Below are 26,346 nucleotides of genomic sequence, written 5' to 3' on the forward strand. Positions count from 1 at the left end.
CTTATTGCTGCAAGACAACAATGAATGGGTAAAACCAGTAAGACTGCTGTATTCCCCCTTTAGCCCTCAGGTTGTGCATAGGCTATTTAGTAGACATATGCTCATATGTCCACACAAAATATTTTCTTGACTAGTAATCTTGTATAATCATTTATTTATCTTTGCGGATTTGAAGTTAATTAGCTCATTTCACATCCTTCATTGGCCCTACTTTCCCAGATTAAACTGGCTCTGCACAGACAGAGCCGAGGCTGCACTGATCACCATTCAAATCCCTGTCTAACACCCGGCTCACAGCCAGCTTCGGGAGTTAAGTGAAAGGTGCGCGAGTTATGCGCTTTTAATCGAATTAGCTCCATTGTAAACAATCACTTGACGCATGATGACAACTGTACTAACTTGGCAGGACCCCGCGGGGGAAAACTGCTGTCTCTCCCCGCCCCGGTGGTCTGACTGTCGGGGAGAGAGTGCAGTCTGCCGGCGGGGCTCGGACTGTAAAGTAAAGGCTATTTTGAAAAGTGACCTCCTCCCCTCTCTCTGTGGACACACACACACACACACACACACACACACACACACACACACACACACACACACACACACACACACACACACACACACACACACACACACACACACACACACACACAGCTGCTCGGAACCATGACAGAAGATGACGGATACGGTTGTCGCGGAGGGACAAGTCAAGTTCAGAGATGGAAAAAGGGTTAATTGCTTGTTTTTTGTTCTTGAAAATATCTCTCCATACCTAAGTACCGACTGCAGGAATATACTTTGTCATTTATTGATTCTTTACAAACTTTTCCGCAGTGGAAGAGTCGGTGCGTCGTTCTTCGGAAGCCCTCTCCGGTCGCAGGTATGTGGCAAACAACTTTTATCACCTTACAGTATGATCCCAGAATGTGTGCGCACAGTTATACAGCGACAGGGAAATAGTCCATTCATCCGTATCATTCCGCGCTAATCTCATCTGATTTTCTGCAGTTCAACTGATCTCAGTTTGTCAATTGCTCTGTTGGCTGTGCGCCACGGGAGCACATAACGCGACACATCCGCGTGGGGATGTCACGCTGTAACACGGTCCAATCATGCGATCACTTACATTTAAATGGCATAAAATTGGAACTTAACTTGATGGAAAAGGTAATGAAACACAACAATGTTAGAAAATCTCCTTACTGAGAATGCAAATAACATTTTTTTAAACCGATATTTTCAGGTGGGTATTTAAGAAAAACATTTAGATGAACATTAAAGGTTGAATATGTAGAATCTTTATTAAAAGCTTGATAAAAAAAAAAAAATACACCCACGGGGCGTGGAAACAGAATTAAAGTATTGCTTTTCCATAAAAAAATACATTTAGTCTGAGTTAATGTTTAAATATTTTATATGGGTTTGACAATGACTTTCTGTCACGTTCTGTTTACATTGTACCAGCCAATCCGCTGTTAAGTTGATGTAACACCCTTTCAAAATAGGATTTCCGGTCCAAAGGCTCTGTCCAAACAAAACAGACACAACGGCCGAACATGTGAACAATTAGATCACCTCTAATGTTAGACACCTTTTTCATCCATAAGAAAGAGGTAAAATGACAATTACGTTGCTTTTTAAAACAACTTATCTGTTGTTGGGTGCAGCTACTGTAGGCTGGCACTGGGTGAAATAAGTTTACCAGTCCTGCAGCTGCTTATTTGTGCCAGCAGCTGAGTGACCGGAGACGGGCAAAACCCAGAGTCAATATAGGCCAAGCATTCACTCCATGGACTAAGATAAAGGAGTGCAACGGCATTAAAACCCACGCCCAAATGGCTACGTTTCTCCTTGATCGTTTACTTTGCTGTAATGGCTAACGGTAACGGCTAACAGTAACGGTAACTGTCAGTCAAAATCCTCTGCAATACTTGTTTTTTATTGTGCGATTTGCCGGAGGGGTCGTGTTCAAACAGGCTCAAACAGACTCTGGTCTCCTGTAGGCTACTGGGCCAGGTCTGACCAACCTGGCAACCTGAGTGGTGGAATTATTTTCTGTTGCTGCGACTGCCATCTTGAGACACTAGATGGCGCTGTTCTGCTCATTCTAGATATTCAACTTTTAAGTAGGCTAGCCAACTTAATAAGTATGGAGAGCTACCTTTTTCTTGTTTATTTCAAATTGGATTTCAAACCCTGTCAAACCCTGAAAGCAGACGTTTGATGAGATCAGGCGAGTATAAGAATCACTCTTGACTCAGATGAGAAAGAAACATTTGAGATCGAAAAGAGCTTTACCTTCATCTCTCGCATTGCCCCATCAGCATCGGCATAGGCGGGCTCATTTCTCATTGATAGGGATTTTAGTTTAATGCATATTTGCTTTACAACAACGCAGTCTACTACTTTCCATCTGTTGTTAATTTCAAATTTTACATAAAGCTAAGTTTACATTTCCAAACATGGAACACTGTGAAATGTTGGTGTCTTCAGTGTAGGTTCACATGAAACTGACAGTGTTATAGATGATGAGTTTTGCAACACATTTCCCTGGAAAATGACAAATAATCTATTACATTATTAATATTATTATTATTATTATTATTATTATTATTATCATCATTATTATCAGTGAGGACTTTATCATTATCTGTGTTTTTTGGCTTTTATTCAATTTCCTATTGAATGCATTTTCTTACATTTTCACGCCTTGCTATATTTTCAGGAAATGCTTGCTGAACTGATTGATTGTATTTCATTGACCAAATTCACCTTTAAAGGGTGCACAGATTAGTGATGGCTGCCCCTTCAAATTAAAAATCTGTATATTAAATCAAATTTTAAGGGTTTTAGTACCACTTGGAGGAAAAACAGTAAAAACTGTGACATTGCCACAGTGTGACAGAGGTTTCTCTCTGCAAGCTTGGCAGAAAATGAAAGCAGCAGGTCTCAGAACAGAATTGGGTTTCAGTTGAGACGCTGTGAGGACAGACAGTGTGCCCCTCGGCATACATAAACATGTGTCTCAAGCCGTAGCCTACTGCTGTGCCCTTGAAGTGAGTGGGTATATGTAGGGTACTCTGCTCTGTGTGTGTGTTCATGTGTGTGTATTTGTGTCTTGGCTTTCATCATCAGCTGTGCCAATGGATCACTTCATTGTTTTTAGGGTGTGTTATGACAGCTGTTACAGTCAGGCATGCAGCGGAGATTACAAAAAAGTGACTGTTGTTATTCTGCATTCGGCCCTTAATCGCAAAATTGACTTTTAAGCTCCTCACCCTGTGTGTCTCTGCTTCAGACTGCCTGTCTCTGCTGGTGTATAAGGAGAAGAAGAAAGGGAAGGAAAAGAGCAGCGGCCACAAGGAGAGGCGCAATGTGACACTGGAGGTAAAGGCTCGCTGCTTCTGATCTCACAGCAGTGGCGGTTTTTATTACACTTCTTTAGTGTTGTTGCATCCCCTATCTAAGGCTTTCTACTGCTGTCACATGAACAGGGGGTAGACCTAGTAGTGTGCAAGGATGTAAAAGGACTTGAGGTGGGTCACAACTGCTCAAGTGATAGGAGCACTGGTCAAAAAACTACAATAGAACAAAACGGCAAGAGCATGTGACTACAAAGAGGAACACTTCCTTTAAATGGAAGAGTATCCACGCCTGATGAATATACCTGACCTCATCAGGAGAGACAGAGCTCTTTTTGATTGACTATTTCCCTTTTTATAATAAAAATGAATACAGAATAAAAGAGAGCATAAGTTATACAATCTTAGTTATAAGTCACTCAATTGACCCTTTACACCCAGGGGATCTGTGGCGTGGAGCCAGGGCCCGGGTATGACGGCGTGTCCTACACCCTCTCCATCCTCTGTCTGGCACAGACAATCGTCCTGGGCTTCAACAGCCGAGACGCCCTGCTGGCCTGGGATGCCCGTATCCGCTACAGCCTGGGAGAAGGTCAGTGGTTAGGCCTTGTGTGGATGTCAAAGCCCCGATGTGTTGTGCGAAGGATTCTTTAATTTACAGATGGATAACAAGCATCAAAGCATTTTTATGTGGATCAAGGATCCAAGATACATAAAGATGCTTTTTGTGGGCGCTATTTTCTGCCAAAGAGTGGTTGATTAGCATCAGGCGCTCCATGACCCAGTTGTTGTTGGCCATAACACATTTATAAAAGAGTAAAGCCAGATAAAAAATCTGTCCTCCATCACTCTGGTCCTTCTCTATCTGCACAATCTGCTGTCTCAACTTCACAACTTTCTTTTCGGTGGGAAAGTTGTTTGCTCGAGGTGAAAAGGATCAATAAGGAATGTCAAAGGATACTGAATCCCATTTTGTATGGATGAATAATATGCCATTATACAACTTATGAGATGTATTTAGTATTATTCAAAGTGTAGCATGTTGTGATCAGAAGCAAACATGTCTTTAAAGAAATACTGCATCTGAAGTTAATTTAAGAGAAGCATTTCATTGTTTCTCCCTCCTCTGTAGTTAAGCTTCCCCTGCACAATAACAAGTTATCAAGCCTTTTTTCAGCTGCTTATTACGCCGCTAAATTCTTCCATTTGAAGTCCTCCACCTGCTCTCTTCTAAGTATAGTCTCAAATAAGTATTTAACAGACCCATCATAAATAACATTTTACTGCCCAAGCTTTCCTTTTATAATGTGTCTTATTAAAAAAATGTCCTCTCTATTATCTTGAATTTGAATACTTGCTAAACTTTATAGCCGGGCTGTGATGTAATCTTTTGTGCACTACTGTCAGTACTTGTTTATGAACATTTCGGAACAGGCCATTTTTCTTCCTCCTCTTTCTAAAACCTCACCTGCAGGATATTTTTAAGCCTTCACCCTACCCCCTTAATCACATTATCCTCAAGTCATCCTTTCCTCCGTCACTATGTGAATGTTACATTATTCTATCTCTCCTTGAAACCCCCAAACTGCAGTTTCGCTAATATTCAGAGCTCATGTCAGAGATTATTTTCCAGCCTAATAACAGCTGCTCTATTCGCTCTTGTATTCTTGACCGTTGAATTAAAACCCACAACACTTTCAATATTTTATCTTCCAATGTAATACCCGCTGCTTTACAGTATCCACCATTATCTTTATTTCCTCTTTTACATTCCTACAGCTTTCTGTACCCAACAATATGCTTTACTCTTTCAAAGCACACTGATTCCCTACCTTCGAGGCAGCCTTTGGTTTTACATCATTTCTTTATGTTAGAAAAACACTTGCTTATGATCGGTAAACAGGCCCGCTCTATGTTGCCCTCAGCTACGTGTTTGAATGTTTAGCTCCCTGCAAGCTAGACTGCACATAGAGGTGCTCAGGCAGAGCCCTTCAGTCTGTTCCACAGCACATACAGGACTACATGTGATAGCGTGTATTTGGCTGGGAGAGGCAGAGGCAGACCTTGGCACTGAAAAAGCGCCATCTGCACAAACTGATCCATGACAAACTGCAGCCAGCAGAGCTTAAAGAAGTGCTTCATCATCATTACCACAGACGTCGTTACACTCTACATGTGTGTTCGTATGCTTGTTAGTGTGTGGGATATGCCTCTTAGTTTGTTTTTGTGTTCCACCTCATTTGTAGTGTGATTTATGTGCTTTATGATACATCAGTTACCTTTAAGTCATTACGTCAGAGCATGGAACACCACACACACTCTGCTCCTTTTTCTCTCCTTCAGTCCACAGGTTCAGTGTCAACGTCGAGCCAGGTACCAAACTGGAAAGCGGCCCCGCCTCCCTCCACCTGTGCAACAACATACTGGTCCTTACCAGAGGCGTCCCTCCTGTCGTCATTGGACACTGGAAGTTGTCTGCGTTGCGTCGATACGGCGCCGTGACAAATGGCTTCGTGTTCGAGGGGGGGACTCGCTGCGGATACTGTAAGTAACTCTTTGACTGAGAAAGTTTTACTGCTGTGTGTATTCAGACACTGGGGGCTGTGTCCAAAAAGGTCAACACTTAAATACTAATACTAACAGCTGATGTGTAGCGTTTCATATCCCTGGCTCTGTTGTTGGTGGGGGGTCATTGCTATGTTCCTACAGCCCTATGTCCCCACATTATAAGATTAATTTTCAAAATTTCTGCCCTATGTATTAGGCTTAGGGGTTAGGGTTAAAAAACATTCCCAATTCGTTACACAGTGTGATAAATGTCAAATGTGGGAATATAGGACTGTGGGAACATAGGGCTATGGGAACATAGGGCTTTGGGAACATAGGGCTGTGGGAATATAAGGCTGTGGGAACATAGGGCTTTGGGAATATAGGTCTGTGGGAGCATAGGACTGTGGGAACATAGGACTTTGGGAACATAGGGCTTTGGGAACATAGGCCTGTGGGAACATAGGAATTTGGGAACATAGGAATTTGGGAACATAGGGCTTTGGGAACATAGGCCTGTGGGAACATAGGAATTTGGGAACATAGGAATTTGGGAACATAGGGCTTTGGGAACATAGGGCTGTGGGAACATAGGACTGTGGGAACATAGGACTGTGGGAACATAGGGCTGTGGGAACACAGGCATGGACCCGTTGGTGGTGTATCTGTCTTTCTTTTTGTGTAACTGACCAAATCAGAATGATGGTTAATGTGATATTTTGTTCCTCAGAATAAAAGAGCTTCTTTATTTGTTTCCATTTGACACCGATATTCGACACATCATCAAAAGCACCAGTGACAATTCCTGCTGCATTTTTCGTAAGCAGTGTGACTCAAACTTCCTAGGCAAACACTGCTGCTCTTTTTACATGTGTATTTGTGTTTTGGGTGCATTTTACTGCATAGAGCTGTATAAATTGAAGACCATACCTAAAAGAAACCGATGATATGAGGGGGATGCCACCCCCCTTGTTAGCAAAATAATCAAAATACTTCTACCTTTGCCCCTCTCCATGCAGGGGCAGAGGGGTTGTTTAGTTGTGTATGTTAGTCTAATCTGCCTGACTCATTGATCCTCTTTCTGACTGAGGTTTGTAAAGTTATAGTCTAGAGCTCTGAAATATCAGCAGCCTAAGTGTGTATTGATAAATCCCTGCTGTTGTTCCTCTGGACCTTTTTCTCAGAGTTTCGCCCTCCTGTCAGGGGATCAGAAAGCATTCAACCACCAGAGACAGATGTTCAGTGTGAGAGCGGGTGAACTTCAAAGTCTAACCAACCAAGAACTCACTGGACCAGTAACTTTGTCCATTTGATATACAGCCACTGCAGCTAAATTGAGTTGAATGGCTCAGATAAAGAAATGCTCCTTGTCATTTCTCTAAGTGTTTACAGAGAGATCTGTCATTTAACACGAAAATCTTCACATAAAAAACCTTATTGCAGGTGTTTATAGAGTAACTTCATCCACATAAGATGACTTTCAATGCAATGAGTCCACTACAGTGTGTGTGTGTGTGTGTGTGTGTGTGTGTGTGTGTGTGTGTGTGTGTGTGTGTGTGTGTGTGTGTGTGTGTGTGTGTGTGTGTGTGTGTGTGCGTGTGCGTGTGCGTGTGCGTGTGTGTGTGTTTGCCAGGGTTTAGGTATCATCTGAATGTCCAGTTGATATGGGCATGAATGTGAAGAATGAGAGGCAGTTTTATGTATTTGGGTGGAGATATGTGAGTGAAACACGTGTACAGCAAGATAAGTGTTAAACGGGACAGAGTTTAAAGTGTTTATTGTAGGGAAACTTAAGCTGCCCGTTTTTTATTAAGATACCCAAGGATAAATATATATAAAACATACATATTTTATTTGAGCTCTGCTGTGAGAATCACCTCACTGACATTTTGTTTTAGAGGCTTGTAAGAGAAAGTTCCTGTATGCGTCTAAGTGACTGTGTGCGTCTAAGTGAATGTGTGTGTGTGTGTGTGTGTGTGTGTGCAAACAGTCTCATGGCTCCTACAGGAATAACCATGAGGGCCACAGGCTCTGGTTTCAGTGTTCTGATGAACAACATCTATAAATACTAGCCTCCCCTGTAGTGGTCACTCAGCCAATCACATGGCGCCTGCTGGCTGGACCGCTAATCACAGTGTTCTCCTTCCCCTCATTTTAATATTACCCAGCAGCCACCGCGGCAGTAGAGAGAGGCCTTCTTGGCATGGCTGACAGAAAGAGAAAGATGTAAGAGTAAAATCGAGTGACATTCCTTGCATAAGTGCAAGGTTAGCCGAGTGTTGGTTTACATTTGTACATGTTTATTTGTATTGGGGAACATGTGAAACATACCAGTGCTTAGCTTCCATTTTAAGGAGCGTAGTCTGATTTCGCACAAAGTAGACTTTCTTTGGGGAATCACACAACTTGTCTGCCTACAGTCATGTCCTGACTTATTTCTACCAATCGTACATTATCAAAAATTAATTGCAAACATTTCAATCTGTTATCCTTGACACGGCCCAGAAACAGTTCAGTGTTTCTGTGCACAAGCAAATGCATTGCAACATGGCTAATATGCTGTATTAGCACGCTCGATTCTGTCCTGGAGTTCTGTCTGAGAACTTGCAGCTGCTTTTATGTGCACATGTATTGCTAATACCATGATAAAGTATGGGTACCTGTAAGTCATGCAAACACGTGAAGAAGCTTGAGGGCCTGTGTCCACATGGTGTTTTTTTATGGCTGTGAAGAGCTTCATCCCAGCACTACACAGCTCTGCCTGTGGGTTTGTTTCTACGACGACGAGATGCATTTAACTCGGTAGCTAGCTTAATGCTATGTTAACAGGGGGTTGACTACACAGCTAACAACAAGCTAACAATGCACAGGTGATAAAAGCACAACACTCTGCAGCAACATTCAGTGTCCTGCCAATCTGCCCCCACTGGGCTTTTCTGTCTTTGTTGTGATGGTCCAAGAAAAAAAACACACACAGGTGTGGACACAGGCCCTGGAACAGTAAAATGAGTTCTTTAGTAAGACACACTGCCTTAGTATGCTTGAGAAGTACAAAATAGACGAACATATTAACAATTTGTTAAAATATATTACAGTTGGATTTATCCATATTTAAAATATTGCAACATTGTGTGGGCGAGTAGATTTCCAACATATCCGTAAAAATCTTGCTACTGCCGAAAAAGTTTGGTAGATTAGTGACCTTCTCTAAAGCTGTTGTACCAAATGCACCGCTCTTTTATCAAATGCAGTTGTTGTCTATTTTCGATAATACTATTCTACAAACCTCACATTTGTTTTTAAAGTGAGTTATAAGATTACAGATTTACTTTACGGTTTTAGATGTTCTTTTCTCCAAATTTAAAATCCCATAACTACAATACTACCAAAGCTGAAAACATTGAAGTGAAATTCCGGTGTAGAATCATTCAAGGCTCTATTTTAGGCAAATACACTCATCAAATAAGCCTTTGAGTCATTTTTTGACTCTGCAGTAGCATGATAAGAGTCCTTAGACATTAACCGAAGCACCAACAACTTAGTTAGTGACATCGGAGTTTTTTGAAAGACTTACCTACTGGCTTACCTACTACTGATTTCACCCCAGAATTTCACTTTAATCTCCCTCTGTATGAATCTTATTGCAGACAGTTTTTCATTAAATATCGTGGAGTTCTCTTATGGCATGAAAACATTCATTCATTAGACTCTTCTGTCTCATTGTTTGTGTACAAAAAGAGACTACGAAATGCTCTGCTGTCAAAGGCAAAAAGTATTCTTGTTTATATCTTCAGTATGACTCTTTGCTATTTTAACTTTAACCCCACATATATGCCCTACCCTTGTTGTCTAGATTGTCTTGTAAAAGATTTAAACAAATGTGTTTGATTGTTTTTTATGTGTTTTTATAATTCTGATTATTTTTTTATTGTTTTGATTTTTTGTGTTGTATTTTCTTATTCAAATGTCTTTTGGCCGGGGTTTGATATATACGTCCGTACAGGTTTCTGCTGCTCCCACACATGTACTTTTATGTGTTATCACTATTTGTTTTATATTGTTTATATATGAAATAAAAACTAAACAGACATCAGGCCATGATCAGTGCAGAGACTGTAGCTTTAATATAAGGTTGCATTTTTTTTAAGCACTGTAGGTTGAACCAATGCCATATAGAAAAACTCTTTTGCCTTTTCAGCTCCTTAATTTCCCTTGGGCCCTTTTTGCTCAAGCATATCAGTAAGCGGGTCCCTCTGTCATCTAATGCTGCTGCATAAAAATATTTTACCCTTGACTGCCACTGTGCTCTATGCTGCAGCTGCAATTTAAAAGTCAGTTGTGCATTGAACGAGACGACTTCTGGCTGCAAAGTTTAAAACGTACGCCACAGCGACAGGGCAAGATTTCTTTAACTGCCATGGACACACTCGCACACTCTCCCTGACAACCAACCTGCGGGACAGTGGGCAGTCGTGCCGTGCAAAGCCTTTTACTTGGCAGTAATCAGTTTATGGATGTTGGATGTGTGCCTCCAGATAGAGGCCAAGGTGTTCTGTAATCGATGTTGTTTGGAGTAGAGCTGTGTCATAGCTTGACGGACATATTCTGGCTTATCAGGTCCATGCGTTCCTGCTGACCCTGTACCACACCAGGCATGCAGGCACGCAGGCACGCAGGCACACAGGCACGCAGGCACGCACGCATGCACGCATGCACGCACGCACCCACGCACCCACGCACCCACGCACCCACGCACCCACGCACCCATTCACCCATTCACCCACGCACCCACGCACGCACATGATCCTCTGCATAGGTTGGATGGCCATCAAGCCTTGTGATCTAGATAAAAGCAATGGCAGCATCTTTCCATGTCCCTCAGCGGGCATAAACAAACACGCACACTTGATATTGTAGTACATGAATATGTTAATGTGCGTGTGAGTTTTTTTTTTGGTGTAGGTTATTGGTGTTATAACATTTATTTGGTATTATACAGCAGCATTAAGCATCAGAGCATTATTATACTCTGTCCATATTCATCCAGAACAGAAGCTTTCAGAAATACAAAGTAAAAGGCAACTTCAACTACTCTAATGTCATGTGACATTGAGGTGTGAACGACCCACAGAGGTTCAAATGTCCCTGACTCTCCACCTGTTGTTAGAAGGCCCCTTGGATGAGTGGTGAAACTTTAAGACAAAACAGTTGTCCACCTGCCTGTCACTCACTACTCTAGTACTCCTACAGTTTATATGGCATTATAATTATGGTAGAAAGTTGCAGGATAGTTTATAGAAATGTTACCTGGATGGAAGTCGCCTGTGTAAACAAATAAGATGAACATCGGTCGCAAGCAGCCAGAAATGTGTTTTTCCTGTCGGACAGAAATGCTGCTTCTTCCTTTATTCAATATAATTTACTATTTTTTTATTGTTTATTTTTGCAGAGGCCGCACACAATTAAAAGTAATTGCACTTATTGAGTTAGCGAGCAGTGAATTTACATCTGTTGTCCCTATCTGCCTCTTTAAAGATGAGCTGTCATGCAGCTGAGCTCAGCTGTGGATTTGTGAGAAATAAATAAGGACCAGGTCCAACAAGGCCTCTCAGTATTCATAACGGATTTAAAAAATATGATGATTATATAACGAAACAATGGCATACCAAATTACAGAAAATTGAGAAATAATTTATTAAATCCAAATGATTTTCTTTCTAATGCTAACATATGTCTTGTCCAGATAAAACAGAGAAAGTAGCCACACTCCTGTCTTCACAACACTGTGTAATAACAGACATATCAACAAACAAGACCATTTCTTAGCATGGGGTAGGCAGTGGAAGCTGAATCTATAGACAGCTTTGACTGATCAATCTTCTTTATGGTCACGATAAATGGACAGATGGAAAGGAGCTCTCAGCCACATCTGGGGCAATAAATCTATTTTGCATTGTCCCTGTTCAAACAAAATAAATGACTATGTGTAATGTGAAAGGGGTCGCTCATAATAAAGAATTATCTCCAGAGTCTGCAGTTCCCCTCGGCTCCACTGAGCTTTTTACCGTCGGCTCTCATAGAAACGAGATAACAAGTGTATTGAGCAGTGTAAATGTAACTCTGTAGCTACCACGACGACACACAAAGTTAGTGACGAGCTAGCTGCTAAACATGGTGGAGCATTTAGTAGCTGGAGAGCCAGATATTCCCCTCAGAGTTGGTAGAGACAGTCTGGGACTTCATACCCTATAGAGCCTGGAGCCTTCGGTGCCGTAATTTAACTGATGGTGGTTATTTTTAAGGGATGATTTTTGAAGAGGGGTTTTATGAGGTACATAGTCAGTGTATTATCTATATCAGATGGCAGTCAGCTATATTGTATCAAGGCTATTAAGTCATCTATGCTTTCTTAAAAGCCACCAGACTCCATTGACCAAAAAAACAAAATATTACCTCGTAAAACATGGGAGTTGCTGGTCTAGTGTTGCCTTGATCAGTTAATTTGTTTGTGTCATTGTGTGACTTTGGTGCATCCGAACTAAAACATCGAAGTCACACAATAAAACAAACTGATTAAGGCAGCGGTGAAATATTTCTTTTGTGTGCCACCGTCCACAGCAGTACATTGTTTCCTTGTCTGTCCTCCTGTCTGCTTCTCTAAACTGGGGACACGTCGACCTCCGTCTTCTGTGGGTAATACTCTGATTACAGAGGAGTACCTCACACAACCCCACTTCAAATGATCTGATCCGTCCCTTTTTAAGGTGTTAAGTAAAGACTGTCTAATTAAATGCTATTCAAACCACAGCTTAAATAGACAGTATTTTTATGCCTCCAGCCGTCCCGTTCTCGTGAACACTATCTCGGGCAAAAGTCAAAGTTCCCGTGACTTTGTCTAACAGGCTAAAATGATGAAGTGATGATGTTTTATATCTAAAAGGTCAAAGGTCAACATCACAGTGACATCATAATGTTTCTGTCCGCTCTTTAACGGCATCACTCAGAAACAGAAGGGGATTGATGACACTAATCTTCTGTGAATATGTGAGTGAAGCATCCACGTTTCTAACAAAAATACACTTAATAGGTTTTTAATTTACTTCCTTCAAAGTCTTTGTTTCATATATTATGTAAGTCTGGACAGTTTGGATGTAAACTTTTGTGATTTCGTTCATGGTTTGTGCTTTATCAACTTCTCAAAAGTCCCTCGATTTGGATTTAAAAGCTTTAGTTTTAGGGCAGAAACTGTCACTATATAAAACCCTGGCTTTAAAACAAGCATCATGTCAGCTAATAGCTTTAAACTAATATAAACCGTGATGGTATTTTCATACTGAATCTTCTCCTGTTGTGAAAGTCTGACTGAGCTGGTGAGTCGATAAGCAGCTCGAGCATTTCCACTGACTCAAGAAAATACTACATTACAGCTAATGACGCTAATAGGTTTCCATTACATCTAATGCTCAGCGAGAGTTCAAGCGAGAAACTCTTTTCAATTATTCAGCTAGAAGAAATAAATGGTGCTCTGAAAGCACATTTTAATAGCATTGAATTCATACTTCCTAACTTCATAAAAAACTATTAAAACAAGTAAAATGCAGCCTTCTGTAGTTTCATAGAGAGATCCTTCACCCAGGTTTTAAATGTTGTGGCGATTTCTTTATAATTGTTTCATGAATACTACGTATTGCTGAGACACATTTCAGCTCTTTGATAAAACAACAGCAGTTTATAAAATCAGTTGCTTGATATGACATTTAAGGCAGAGGAACTTTGCTGACATACTCAATTTTCTACTCTTCTTTCTCAGCAGTTTCCTTTTGTATTAGCTGCAAACTCCATTCAATAAGAACAAAGAATTGTTTTTTTGTTATCCACCCTAGAGTAAGGGCGTACTTTGTGGCTGACTTTTCAATATCTCGGCAGAAGATTGTGATGTTTCGTTTCATGATTTTTTTTTTTTTTGCTTTCCTTGTGTTTTCTCAGACTGAGATCTGTGTGGGCTTGATAGTTGATAGGAGAATGAAGGGGGGGGGGGGGGGGGGGGCTGCCTCAAAGAACAACTGTCTTTTCAACGGCCCTCTGAACTTCACTGAAAAAAAAAAAAAAGCTCAAAAATGCAATTTTACTCTAAATGTTCACCCTTCAGGGCGCCACGCTGGTGTGGTGGTTAGCACTGACTCTAAAGTGCCCACAGGTGTGAATGGGAGTATGGTTGTCTGTATCTGTTTGTCTCTATGTGCCCTGTGATAGACTAGTGTCCTGTCCAGGGTGTACCCCACCTCACATGTCTGCTGGGATCAGCTCCGGCCCCCCACGACCTGTCAATGACAAGTGGTTGAAGATGATGGATGGTTTTTCTCCATCTGCTACAATTTATTGTCATACATCTGCCATTTGATACTGATCATGACTGCTTCATTAATTTACTGATTTAATTTTTCTCAGTTTTTTCCCCCCCGAGTCGTCCATCATACATGTATGTAGCTCATTCATCGACAGTGCTGTGTATCTCTCTCCCCATCCATCTTCCAGGGGCTGGTGTTTTCTTCTTGTCCTGTTCAGAAGGAGAGCAGATCAGTTTCTTGTTTGACTGCATTGTCAGGGGCATCACTCCTAGCAGGACCCCTCATGGCCTGCGACCCGCCCTGCCAGGTGAACACACGCATGCATACAAGCTTTTTCGAAAGATACTGTACAAACACAATATTCCTGCACACATAAATATGCACAATATAAAGAGGATTGTTAGTATTAATCAGTAATAATAATTACAGAAATATTGGCAAACCAGACCCCCTGTTCTGAGCTAAAACAATCAGTCATGGTGGAATGCGACTCCGTGACTTCCATAATAAAGGTTTACTGCCTGTTTAGTGTGCAGGTTTAGCATTTGTGTCAGGCGCCATGCGAACGGAAACACCACATGCTTATCTCCCCAAGGGTCGCTGTGTGGGTTAAGGGGTCATGCCCTTGTGTGTGACTTGTGTGCTATTGTAACGTACTGCTAATTTCAAAGGCATTTCTGAGACCACAAATAGGTAGTCGTAGGGTTGAGTGATGATCAGAAAGACGTCACGTGATACCATAAACACCCACGCCTCAGGATTTGCTTTTGGTTTCTGACATGCACTTTACGTGAAGATAAACTTTGATAATTCAACATTGAGACATCTACAGTAAGATAAGTCATTCAATTCTCCATTTTCAGACTGCGAAGATCAAACTGTTCTAACATTTTTTGTAGAGTCAGTCATCATTTAAAAGTATAATGATGACTATTTTGACCTGAATCCAGTTTTCCAATCTATTTCCAAATTACTGATGCATTTTTTCCCTGTCTCAGTAGAATGATTTATATCTAACTTGTCAGGGAGTTCTCGACTTGCAGTTTTGTCCTGCAGAAGCGTGTCTGCTTTAACACATCAATAGCTCAAAGGGAAAAGAGAGGACTGGAGCACGCTGATTCATTTTCAGCCTTTAATGGGCAAACAGAAAATCGACGGCTCCCTCTGTAAGCACACTTCTAATCAATACGACTAAGGCTTAAGGAGGCATGTCGGTATCTCTAAACTCTCTGATGTGTTCTTTAGTTTAGCTGAAGTTCTGCAGCATGAAAACAACAACAACAACAACACTGACAGGGGACATTCTGTTGCTGTTTTGGTGGAGGGAGTTGGGTCAGAATCAGTCAGATTGATATGAAAAGACAGCATTTAGCTTTAAACTTTAGCCTCCCTGCAACATTTATTCTAGTGTCAGCCAACCTGCCTGAGTCCGCTCTGAGGCCCACTGTAACCCCACGACATTCAGGGCTGTGAAGCAGCTATAATTAGCGTAGATCAGCCACGTAAGCAAATGTTAGTTGACACTTCACATAGCATAGTGAAGAAACTTGGCACCTGCACGTTAGCATTAGCTGCTGCAGTCCAGAGGCAGAGATCCAGGGGTTAGGTTGTTGACACCTATACACACAAACACCCTGATACACTGGCACGCACACACACACACACACACACACACACACACACACACACACACACACACACACACACACACACACACACACACACACACACACACACACACACACACACACACACACACACACAGTATATATAGCAGGCATTAACTGTGTAATTGGCAGGGTTTTACACTAAATTGATGTTCCAACAGATAGTTGAGGCGCCTATATTCTCCTGGGAGATGTTAAATTTACAACCGGGTTTAAGCGTTGGAGACACATTCACGGCAGACATCTTAAATCTTAAAGAGGAGGCTGATGAATACAGTAGCACTCTTACATCGTCCGCCTTAATATTTCCCTTTGTGTTATACAAAAGAGTCTTCTGGCCTGGTTTTGTGAGATGTGCATTCCTAATATTCCTAGCATGGTTTCCCACCTAATGGCATTAATCAGTAGTCAAATGTGACCTTGAAATATTTCTATTTGTATCTACATACACACCATCAAAACTGCAGTGGAGTCATTCACTCCAAAGACTATTTGGATTATAACCTACAGAGCACAAACTAGGGTGACCAGGTGAGAATTTACAGAAACAATAGAGCCTGTGAAGGTAAAAAATCAGGTCATTTGTCCGTCATGAGGAGAAAGAAACACAATGACAGGGTTGTATGTAACAGGGACATCTGTCTCCCCTCCTTGCAAAATGGCAGATTCTTTCTTGCAGACTTGGCAAAACGCTTTGTTTTGATCTCATAAGGCAGTGATGATCCACAGGTATTTCCATCCCCACTCCTCCTGGTACCAGCACTAATGTTTTCCTTTTTGGCTGGATGTTCATCAGGTCCTGGAACCCCAAGCTCCCTGTCAGTGATGGATGGTTCAATTTCCTTCCATAAATGTTTTAATTCAGCAGCGTCATAGCTATGTGTCACCACCATGCATTGTTGTTTATCAATTTGCTGCACTTAGCTGTACACAGCTAAGAGAAACACTTCAACAGCCATAATTCTGTCTGTGGGCAACACGAAAATAAAACCATTAACATTTCATGCTTTGTTAGGATATAACTAATCAAAACTCGGGTTAAGTCTTATTTCGGGACAAACAGGACACAATTCAGGATTTGGGACAAGTTAACTGCTCGTAATTTGGGACTGTTCTGAAGTACAACCATGACTATTGATCCTAAAAATGCGGTAAGAAGTTCAGTTCTTAACTGTTAAACTTTTACCTTGAAATGTGACGAGGAAAACAATTTGGACAGTAGTTGTAGTAAAAGTAGAGAAATTGTTTTAAGAAAATCAAAATAAGGAAAAAACAGCCATTTTCAAAACTCATTCATGTCTAAGACAGTTAAAAAATATTAGTTGTTGTCAGTTGAACTTCCCTATACCATGGGTATAACATATATGAATAATGAAAATGGACATAGTTCCCCTTTAATCATTCAGAAAAGATTATCTTGTCTTCATTCTTTTTACTTACACACTTACTTTGTGCATGTCTGTATGTACTGTACAAACAGCGGATCCCAACGCTGACCCAGTGTTAGCAGAGGAACGCATCAGCCAGGAGGCGTCAGAGCTGGAGAAGAGACTCAGCATGTTGTCTCAATGCAGCCTCGCGAGCAGCACAGGTACGTTTATACTGTTAACTCTGTTAATATATAACTCATGACCCCTCTGCAATGCATCATCTCAGGACCTTCAGATGCTGATGTAGTTTATCACTTTAAATGCTATGATTTATATTTATGAGGCCGTTCTGGGAAAGTTTTTGTCATAATTACATATGTATGAGTCAGAAATGTGGCTTTCAGAGAGTCAAAGGTGCCATGATTCATTTTTGCTGACTATCTTGAAAGCTCAGAGAGAGATTGGAGAAAACCAACTGCATGATTTTTGCCTTCACTGCATATAAAGGCCTGCAAATCATATCAGCTAATTGAAAACTGATTTTAGAGGGTGATGATATTTTGTATCCAGAGCCAAATTACAAAATACAGTAGTGAATCAGAGGAATAAAACACTGTTTTGTGTTTTATTATTATTTATTATTATTATTTCACAGGAGTTACATTTAAAGTACAAATAAACACACACATACCTCGCCAGAGTCCTGCTAGAAAGTGCTGCACTGTTTGATTATGACTGAATACAGAGGCTTCATTATCTCGGCCTGTGTCTGCCTTGTGTTCTGTACTTTAGTATCTGACGCTGAAGGGGAGGGGCACCACAAAGTGGAAGTTGTGAATCAGCGGGCTTCTCACCCTGCACGCATGCTGTTATTGGCTGGTGGTTAAACACCCACGTGGGGTTGCTGACTCATAAATGTCCCTGTCCCTCCCAAAATTCTAAGTAAACAAAAATCCAGGCAGAGAGTGAGGTCTCTCCAGATACAAACACCACCACACTCTTTTAGTGCTTCAGAAGTGAGGATTGAGAGGAATGGCTTTTGTGTATATACATTTTAGGGTAAAACTACATACAAAACCTTTCAAGCCATGATTTATATATTAATTGTTAAATCTTCATACTGTAGCAGTTTAAAGGGGGATACTAAAGTTAAAAGTTTAAACATTTTAATTAATAGATATCACTGTGAACCTTCTCCGGCTGATTACTTACATGACAACAGTTGTGTTTTGCATTATGAGTTTTCTGAAATGTTATGTTTAATTATGCAAATGAGGCAAATACAAATATTTGGGGTAAATGCAGAATAAATCTATTCTTCTTTCTAATAATCTATTCTTTCCTTATTCTTTATTTCAGACATGTATTTTTTTTAAAAAAGGATTAAAACACACAAAACAAAATAACAATAAAATTAAATGAACAATAAAACTATACACAAATTCAATAAATACATTTCACGTAAACACAAAGTCTCACATCTCCTTAAAGTAGTAGGATTAAGTAAATACTACTGATAAATGAATTTCCAAATGAAATTATTATCATCTAAATACACACACACACACACAGACACACACACAGACATCATAGCCCCACCACATTCTTATACTCAACAAAAAAATATTTCAACAATATCTACAGACGGAAATTGACAAAGCAAAATAGCCCAAAATCTCTGAATTGACCAGTGCATGGAGAAAAGAATAGTTTTACCTGTAGTGTCTCACTTAAACTTTGCGGCTCTCTCGCCCTCTTCAGCTTCCACTTACAGCTATAGTACATCTGTTGCCGGGGATGACCGAAGCAGCATCTCCAGCTCCTCCTCCAGCCAATCAGATACAAGCTATGGAAGCAGACTTCCATTTTGGGTTGAGCCGTCAACAAGACCGCACCCCTCCAACGAGACGGCGTCAAGCTCCTCCACGCTCAAAGCTTTGAACAGTTCAGATGACCGGCTCTATGCTGCTGTGATGGGAAGCTCCGGGACTCGTCCATCCTCCGCCCAGCCCCCCACTCGTGGTCTCCATGACAGCGGCCGGCAGAGCTCGTTAGACAGTGGGATCGGGATAGCGACAGGCAGTCAGTCATCTTACTCAGGGAGCTTCTCCTCCTGTACGGGGAGTCTGGACATGGCCAGCCAGGGAGGGGAGGGGGAGTTTGGATCTGTGGCCAGCCTACCTGCTCCACCTCCTCCTCCTTCTTCACCTCCTGCTGTTCCTCCCCCCACTCCTCCTCCTCATTCTCCTCCTTCCCCTTTTCAGTCCACACTTACCCCAGAGCACAGCTTTGCTACCTCCTCCTCTTGCCCTTGTGTCTCTAGATCTTGCTCTCGTGCGTCCCAGGACAGTGAGGAGTATCAAATCCCCAGCCTGCTCAGACTGCGGTACGACACCCCAAGGAGTCTGCTCCAGACCCTGTCCCTGAGGGATACCTCTGTCCAAGAGGGCCCATCTGAGCTGGGAAGGGACAGCAGGAGCAGTGGGGAGGGAGAGGGCAGTCGGGGACAAAGGTTGAGCGAAAGCCCCACAGATCCCAGGGCTCAGCATCAGGCCGGGATGCAGCGCTCCCACTCCTGGGGCAGTGAAACGGCGCCCTCTGTGGACAGTGAGGGGAGGTCCACCCCTAGACCCCTGCTGCTGCCTGGAGGCTCGGTTTGTGGAGATACACAGGCACTGGTACGCTCACGCTCTGTCAATCCATCAATAAACCAGTCAACCAGCTAAGCAGAATCTGGCATATTAGGGGAGTGTCAGATAATGTGCGTGTGAAATTTAAACCCCTCTGTATATATTCTACACAGGCCGTATCAGTGGGACCAGAGCAAATATGCTTTTTAAAACATTTACATAATACTAGAGTCTAACTCTGAGGGCATTTGGTTAATCACACTCTAATATAATATAATCCAAAAAATGTAAAACAGCACTATAGAGAAATTCTCCGAGTTCTCAAGTTCTCTTTGGGAGTCTTAATGAAATGAAACAAATATTTCATGCCAATCAGTGACTCCAGCTCTTGGATTTATTCCCACAGATGCTAAATCCTCCTTCATGTTTCTGCTCACATGTATTAAGCCCATAGTGCTATTTCCCCTCTTGTATTGATAAATGGAATCTTTTGCAACTATCCTTTGTGCTAATAAGACAGGAAGAGCTCCTAGGATGAGAACAAGTGACACCCGTGGTCTCACCAAGCAACACAGTTCAAGTTCATGTTGTACAGAAACAGACTTGCGAGGTACTCTCAGCCCTGGGGACGTGTTGTACTTGTGTTGTTATAGTATGCTAGATTTGTTTGACGAGGCTCTGCACATTTAGGTCCAGTCTTTGGTACAAGTATGGATAATCAAGTCGAGCTTAAAGTGAAATTCCAGCGTAAAATCATCCCACGGTCTTTGTCGACACTTGCACAGATCAAATAAGCCATCAAAACAGTTTTTTTGTGTATAAACTATTAACGGAGATATCCCAGAGAGTCGCTAAAAGTCGCTAACAGCCGGACGTGGCTAACACTGATTAGCTCGGGGCAGTACGTTGAAGGCATTAAAATGTTTTTTCTAACAACTAATACTGCTCAAAATAACACCAAATCTCTGCAGCAGCATAAAAAGAGTCCTTACACATAAAACGAAGCACCAACAATATAGTTCGTGAACGTGGAGTCTTCACTGTGCTGCCCCAAGCTAATCTGTGTTAGCCGCATCTGGCTGTTAGCGACTCTGCCGGATTTCTCTGTTAATAGTTTATACACAAAAAAACTGTCTCGATGGCTTATTTGATGTGTGCAAGTGTCGAAAAAGACCATTGGGTGATTTTACGCCGCATTTTTACTCCCCAAGACCTTCATCAGGGCAAAAAAAGAGGAATTTCAAAGTTATCAATCGGAAAACCTGTGAATTGTCACGCAGTTTTAATTTACATGCAGTTATAGTCCCCAAATTCCAAATACATAGAGGCTCCACAGATCGATCGAACACTGTTAGGCCCTAGATGAAAAGTTAAGGGATCATAGTAGTCAGTAGGATTCATCTTCTTGGCACCATGGACCAAATTTGATATCTGGAGCAAATTTCATGGCAATCCATCCAATAGTTGTTTAGACCTATTTCAGTCTAGACCAAAGAGGTGGACAGAGCAACCAGCAGACAAAAATCAAATTACCTTTCAAAAATAATAAAGAAACTACAGGAAGCCTGCATTTTGACTTAACCTAACAGAGCCTAACATGTGTATTCAGTCAATTTTCTATCTATACAAAGCTTTTTAATAAATACCAAGGCTAAATTGAACTGTAAACTGTTATCTACTGTACATACACCTTTCTATAAAAAAAGAACTTTCATGTTGAGGCTTGCGATATTCATTTTTTTAGTTTATATCTCATTGAGGTCAGTCTTGTTGCACTTTTACTTTTCTAATGAGGTTTTCCTTTGTTTGGCCTTTTTGTAATTTTAACTTTTGCCCCTGTGTTTGTGACTGATGCACCAGCAGTTTAAGCGGCAATTATCCGACCTCTTCACATACACTCTGCTACAGTACTTGCAGTTCAACCTAATGACTCACTTGGGTGGCTGCCCTTGTAATTACGATTCATAGTCAATGCCTTAAAGGCTCATGGGAAAGTTGAAAACACTGCAGCGTTTGCCAGAGCAGAAAAGCAGGAGGAAAGAAACATAAACATATTCATTTCTGTATAGAACATACTTGCAATTTTGTAATCACTGACTTCATAAACCCCTGCAATCACACCAGAGGGCTGAGAAAAAAAAACCCTCAACCATTTGTTAGCTTTCTTTTTAAGACCATAGACCGGCTCATACTGTTCTACAGCGTACCTCCTGCAGTCACAGCAGGCCTCCTCAATTTCTTCCGGGCAATTTAGTCTCCAGTCCAAGTGGCTTTGCATGTCTTTGGTCCAACCACAGGGCGTGTAAACATGGTGAGGAGATTCAAAACACCAGACAGAAGTGTGAATCAAAGCCAGGTCCTTGCTTTGAGGTGACAGCGCCACCGGCTGAGCCACTGAGCTGCCATTATAAAGAAGTAATAGCTGTGGAAAAGTAAGGTATGGGTTTCCATCACAAACCTGTCTAGAGCCACTGTTTTCCCATTTGATACTTTTTTCTGAAACCACAAAAGCCCTCGGAGGAGACTTCTCCACATTATGTCTAATTCATTTTTTGATGGGTTGTGAAAAAGCACTTCCCCCTTGTAGTGAGTAAATTATCATCAGAGCAGGAGAGGAAGCAGCATGTCTTGTGATATCTGACAGCTTGTGTAGGATTGTGTGTGTGTGTGTTGATTATACATCATGTCTATACTATAGAGAGAGACAGAGAGAGAGAGAGAGAGAGAGAGAGAAAGGGCACTAAGAAAGTTGATGAGTAGTGATGAAACCCTTGGAGCGGAGAGAATCCTGTTGTCTGAAACACACATTTTTTTTCTTTATTCATCTTTCCTCGACTCTGAAGTGTCAGCAGTTCAATGTGGCAAAAACTACATCCTTCATACACGTGTTTTAATGGCTGATATTCTTGAAGTTTGAACCTGATGCGTTATAAGCCGCTGTGTCATGGTAATGGTAAATTGGGACGCGTTGTCAGAGATGTGGGAGCCAGCCACCCTTTTTTCCCCTCTTATCAACCACCTCTGAAAATGTCAGCTCTGAATCGCCTTTTCTCTCCACCTCACGCCCTCAAACTTCCTTCTTTCTCCTTATCAATCCTTTTCAAAGCCTCTGTGTGCAGCTGCTCGTATCTCTCCTCTCCATACCTTATTTCTCACCACTGACGCTTGCTGTTGTTTTTCCTTGTAGCCGGTAACAATGTTGAATGTTGCAGTGAAAAACAAATTAACCCTGACTCGACGATAACATCTCTTGTGTCTCCAGTGCAGTCATGGCTTAGACAACTACATTACACCAGAGCAGTGGCGGTCAGCAAGGAACAGATGCCTGACTCAGGTAAGATTTTATCTGTCCCATCCAAGTGTTCTGGAGCCATAAAACAAGCTTTTGTGTACTTAAACCAAGACTATGTTACATTTCAAAGCAGATACACAATCTTTCTACTTACACATCTTTTTTCATTGCACTCATAAGTTTTGCTGTTACGGCCTCCATTTGTCCGGTTTGATCAGTCGTTATCAGTGTTGGCTGGATGCTGTGTAACTGACATTATGAGAACATGTGCTGACTTAAAGGCTCCTCTCACTGCTTGTTACTTTCTATCTTTTGGCAGATAAACATGGTGAAACTTTAAATTATTTAAAAAAATGTGATTTTATTTATAAAGCAGTTTGAGGTGCTATGGTGTAAAAATTCTGTGAAATTACCAAAACGCTCAATCCACAGAGAAACTGTGACTGTAAATGAGCCGTCAGGACTTCTGTAAGGTTGTGATGTCACAACTAAACTATATACATAGGCAGAAAGGGCATCTATAGTGCCGTTAACAGTCATTTTCAAGCTGCAATGACGTGGAAGACCAGGAAACACTGACCAATCAGAGCAGACTGGGCTTTTTCAGGAGGGGGTCTTAAAGAGACAGGTGCTAAAACGGAGCGTTTCAGACAGAGGGTGAATAAAGGGATATTCAGACAGACAGTATGAGAATAATGTGTTTTTGAACATTCAAGCGTGTAAATATGTTCTAGTAGAAACAATACAAGTATGAGCCTGAAAATGAGCAGAATATGGGGCCTTTAAAGCAAGGGAATCTTGGGAAATGAAGGCAAAATCAACGTGCCATTCTCCTGCAATTACCAGCTGTGGCTACAGTTCAGCGGAAGTTACATAGTGTTGCTTTAGATCAAACAGGAAAAAATCATAAATCAAGCTTAATTTCTAAAACAATACATTGAAAATAAATAAGCCGTAGAACTGCTTCAAGATAAAATCTCAAATAGTGTTTTTGTCATTTATTTTCTAGGTCGCCAACTCACCATCAGGCCCGCCGCCTCCTGCAGACACAAAAGGTGTGTACGTGAATGTCTGGGTACTTTAAGTATTTCCATTTTATTTTTATCTTTACTTTTACTCTGCTACATTTCAGAGGTAAACATTTCATTTGATTCACCTTTTCTCCTTGAACTGAATTCTCTACTTAAATCACTTGTTTATTAAACAATCATGGAACTTTATTTCATGAAACCTGAATGTTTGTACTAAAATTGTCCTCATATTCTTATTCTTAATATATAATATACCTACAGTATGTTTGAGCTGTATGTGCTGCTAACAAATGAAAAAACAAGACTGTATATATTTATTAAGCACTGACCGGGACCCTTTTGTTGAATAATACGTACTTTTACTTCTGATATTGAGTACATTTTGATGATACGACTTACACTAATACATATTTTACTTAAGTAAGCTTTAAAAAGAACCTTCCTGCAATGTAGTAGTTTCACATTGTTGTTAATGAATGATCTAAATTCTTTGTTCCCAGATCCTCCTCTGTGTGTGAGAGAGGAGCAGGATGAAGCTGGTGACAAGTTTACAGGTCTGAAGAGGTTGGTGTCATCTCTGTCACCCTCTGCTCCTCCAACCCCACCTCCACCTGTTGCACTAAGCATGCAAAGGCCAACGTCAGGCTGTGGTAAGAAAATCACATTTCTGATGACTGAAGTGTCATATCTGATTCTTTCCAGATATAACTCTTGTGTCTTAATCCTGCTGGTGCTGGATTGAACAGGCAGCCAGTTTAACAGCTCTCCTTTTTCCCTCAGGTATGTTCCAGTCTGCCCACGAAGCTGGTGACAGCACTGTTAATTATGTTAACGTCCCCATTAGACCCCTGCCAGCAAGAGCTAACAGAGAGCTCCTCTACATGGAGCTGCACCTGCAGGGGCCCGGCTCAGCTCCAGTTTCCAGTCCATACAGTGCTGTCAGAGGTATTTGTGTTCTCCCTGGGTCTGCTGAGCCTTATACGGCCACTTTAGATATCTGACTTCTCCTGCTGCTGCTTTTCTTTCTATTGGAATTGTGAGGGAATGGCATTATCAGCATTTTATCCCACGTCTTTGCCAACCATGAGCCCAATGCTTCATTAGCATACACAGCATTATAGTTTAAGGTACACAGTGTACATTTAAAGATCTATGGGGGGTAGAAACAAAGGAAGGGCTTAGGGAAACAGAACTGAGATATGCCAACAGTGTTTTTAATTAGGCTCAAATGTCATTTATCTGTATTTCGTATGCACCTCCTACCCTCCCAGCGGTGGTTGCTCAAGGACTGTGCTGACTATCAATCAGCTATATTTAAATTATTCGCAATTTATATCAAGTAGGGACAAATCAGTACACTGAATGAATGGAAAGAAACAATTTATTCATGAAGACAGACATGATGCCATTTTAGTACTAATTTATGACCTGTGAAAATGAAGGAATTTACAAAAGTGACAATAATAATTGAATCAGTCTTATTAATTAAAATTCTAGGCTGTGAATTGTAAAGTGATTGTATTGGTTTAGACCTATATTCCAGCACGGCCAATGAAGAGGTTACAACAGGGTCAAAGTAACTGAACACTGCATTTCAGAGATTGACAGGTCACTGCATGGTTTTTCTGCATGTGACAGTTTTAAGATACAGAACACATGACAAAGTAGAAACACAAATGTATTCTCTTTTCTTCCCCCTCACCACTGATTTCCCGACCACAAGAAGGCTCCATCAGCTACGCCCACCTCAACATCACTGCCATGGAAACAGCTCAGAGAGTGGGGGTGGAGCATGTTCAAGGCAGGGAGGACAGACTGACTCAGCTGGAGAGCAGGCGGCGAGGGCCGCCAAACTGACTCTGCAACTCGACACTTCAAAAGTAGTTTTCATTGCTGATTCTCTCCATCTCTCAGAATATGCTCAAGTGCTTTATTGCAGTTGATCATACCAATCATTGTTGTACTGAAAACACACCCACAGTTGTGTCAGTGCACAGAAATTCCCACAACAGTTCATTCCAGTGAGAATAAGAGGAAAATAGGCAGTCTCTTATGCAGCTGCCATCTCGGATGTGTTTTGTGTTTTGTATTCTGTAAAAGTG

At 41.4% G+C, this 26,346-nt stretch overlaps 1 protein-coding gene across 2 annotated transcripts; it reads left to right on the forward strand.

The window, feature by feature from the left end:
* The first annotated feature begins 653 nt into the window (after window positions 1-653).
* LOC310957915 (protein Dok-7-like) lies at window positions 654-26,103 on the forward strand. Of its 2 annotated transcripts, none has more exons than XM_083928664.1 (13): window positions 654-727; window positions 832-877; window positions 3,296-3,384; window positions 3,801-3,951; window positions 5,703-5,903; window positions 14,442-14,561; window positions 17,402-17,512; window positions 19,053-19,969; window positions 23,184-23,255; window positions 24,223-24,268; window positions 24,745-24,894; window positions 25,025-25,189; window positions 25,968-26,103. In XM_083928664.1, exons 1-13 carry the CDS (start codon window positions 674-676, stop codon window positions 26,099-26,101), a joined length of 2,256 nt encoding a protein of 751 aa, XP_083784790.1. In that variant the 5' UTR covers window positions 654-673; the 3' UTR covers window positions 26,102-26,103. The 2 variants fall into 2 exon arrangements, with proteins under 2 accessions (XP_083784790.1, XP_083784791.1); XM_083928665.1 differs by having other exon boundaries at window positions 25,971-26,103.
* Window positions 26,104-26,346: the final 243 nt, after the last annotated feature.

This window comes from Echiichthys vipera (assembly GCF_963691815.1).
Source record: "Echiichthys vipera genome assembly, chromosome: 2".
In the NCBI taxonomy this organism is placed as follows: domain Eukaryota; kingdom Metazoa; phylum Chordata; class Actinopteri; order Perciformes; family Trachinidae; genus Echiichthys; species Echiichthys vipera.

Bases quoted from the DNA above. Each gene is read 5' to 3' on its own strand.
- LOC310957915 (XM_083928664.1), top strand. From the start codon at position 674: ATGACGGATACGGTTGTCGCGGAGGGACAAGTCAAGTTCAGAGATGGA. The intron at 24,269-24,744 runs GTGTGTACGTGA...CTTTGTTCCCAG, and splicing joins GCCTCCTGCAGACACAAAAG to ATCCTCCTCTGTGTGTGAGA. The intron at 24,895-25,024 runs GTAAGAAAATCA...TTTTTCCCTCAG, and splicing joins AAGGCCAACGTCAGGCTGTG to GTATGTTCCAGTCTGCCCAC.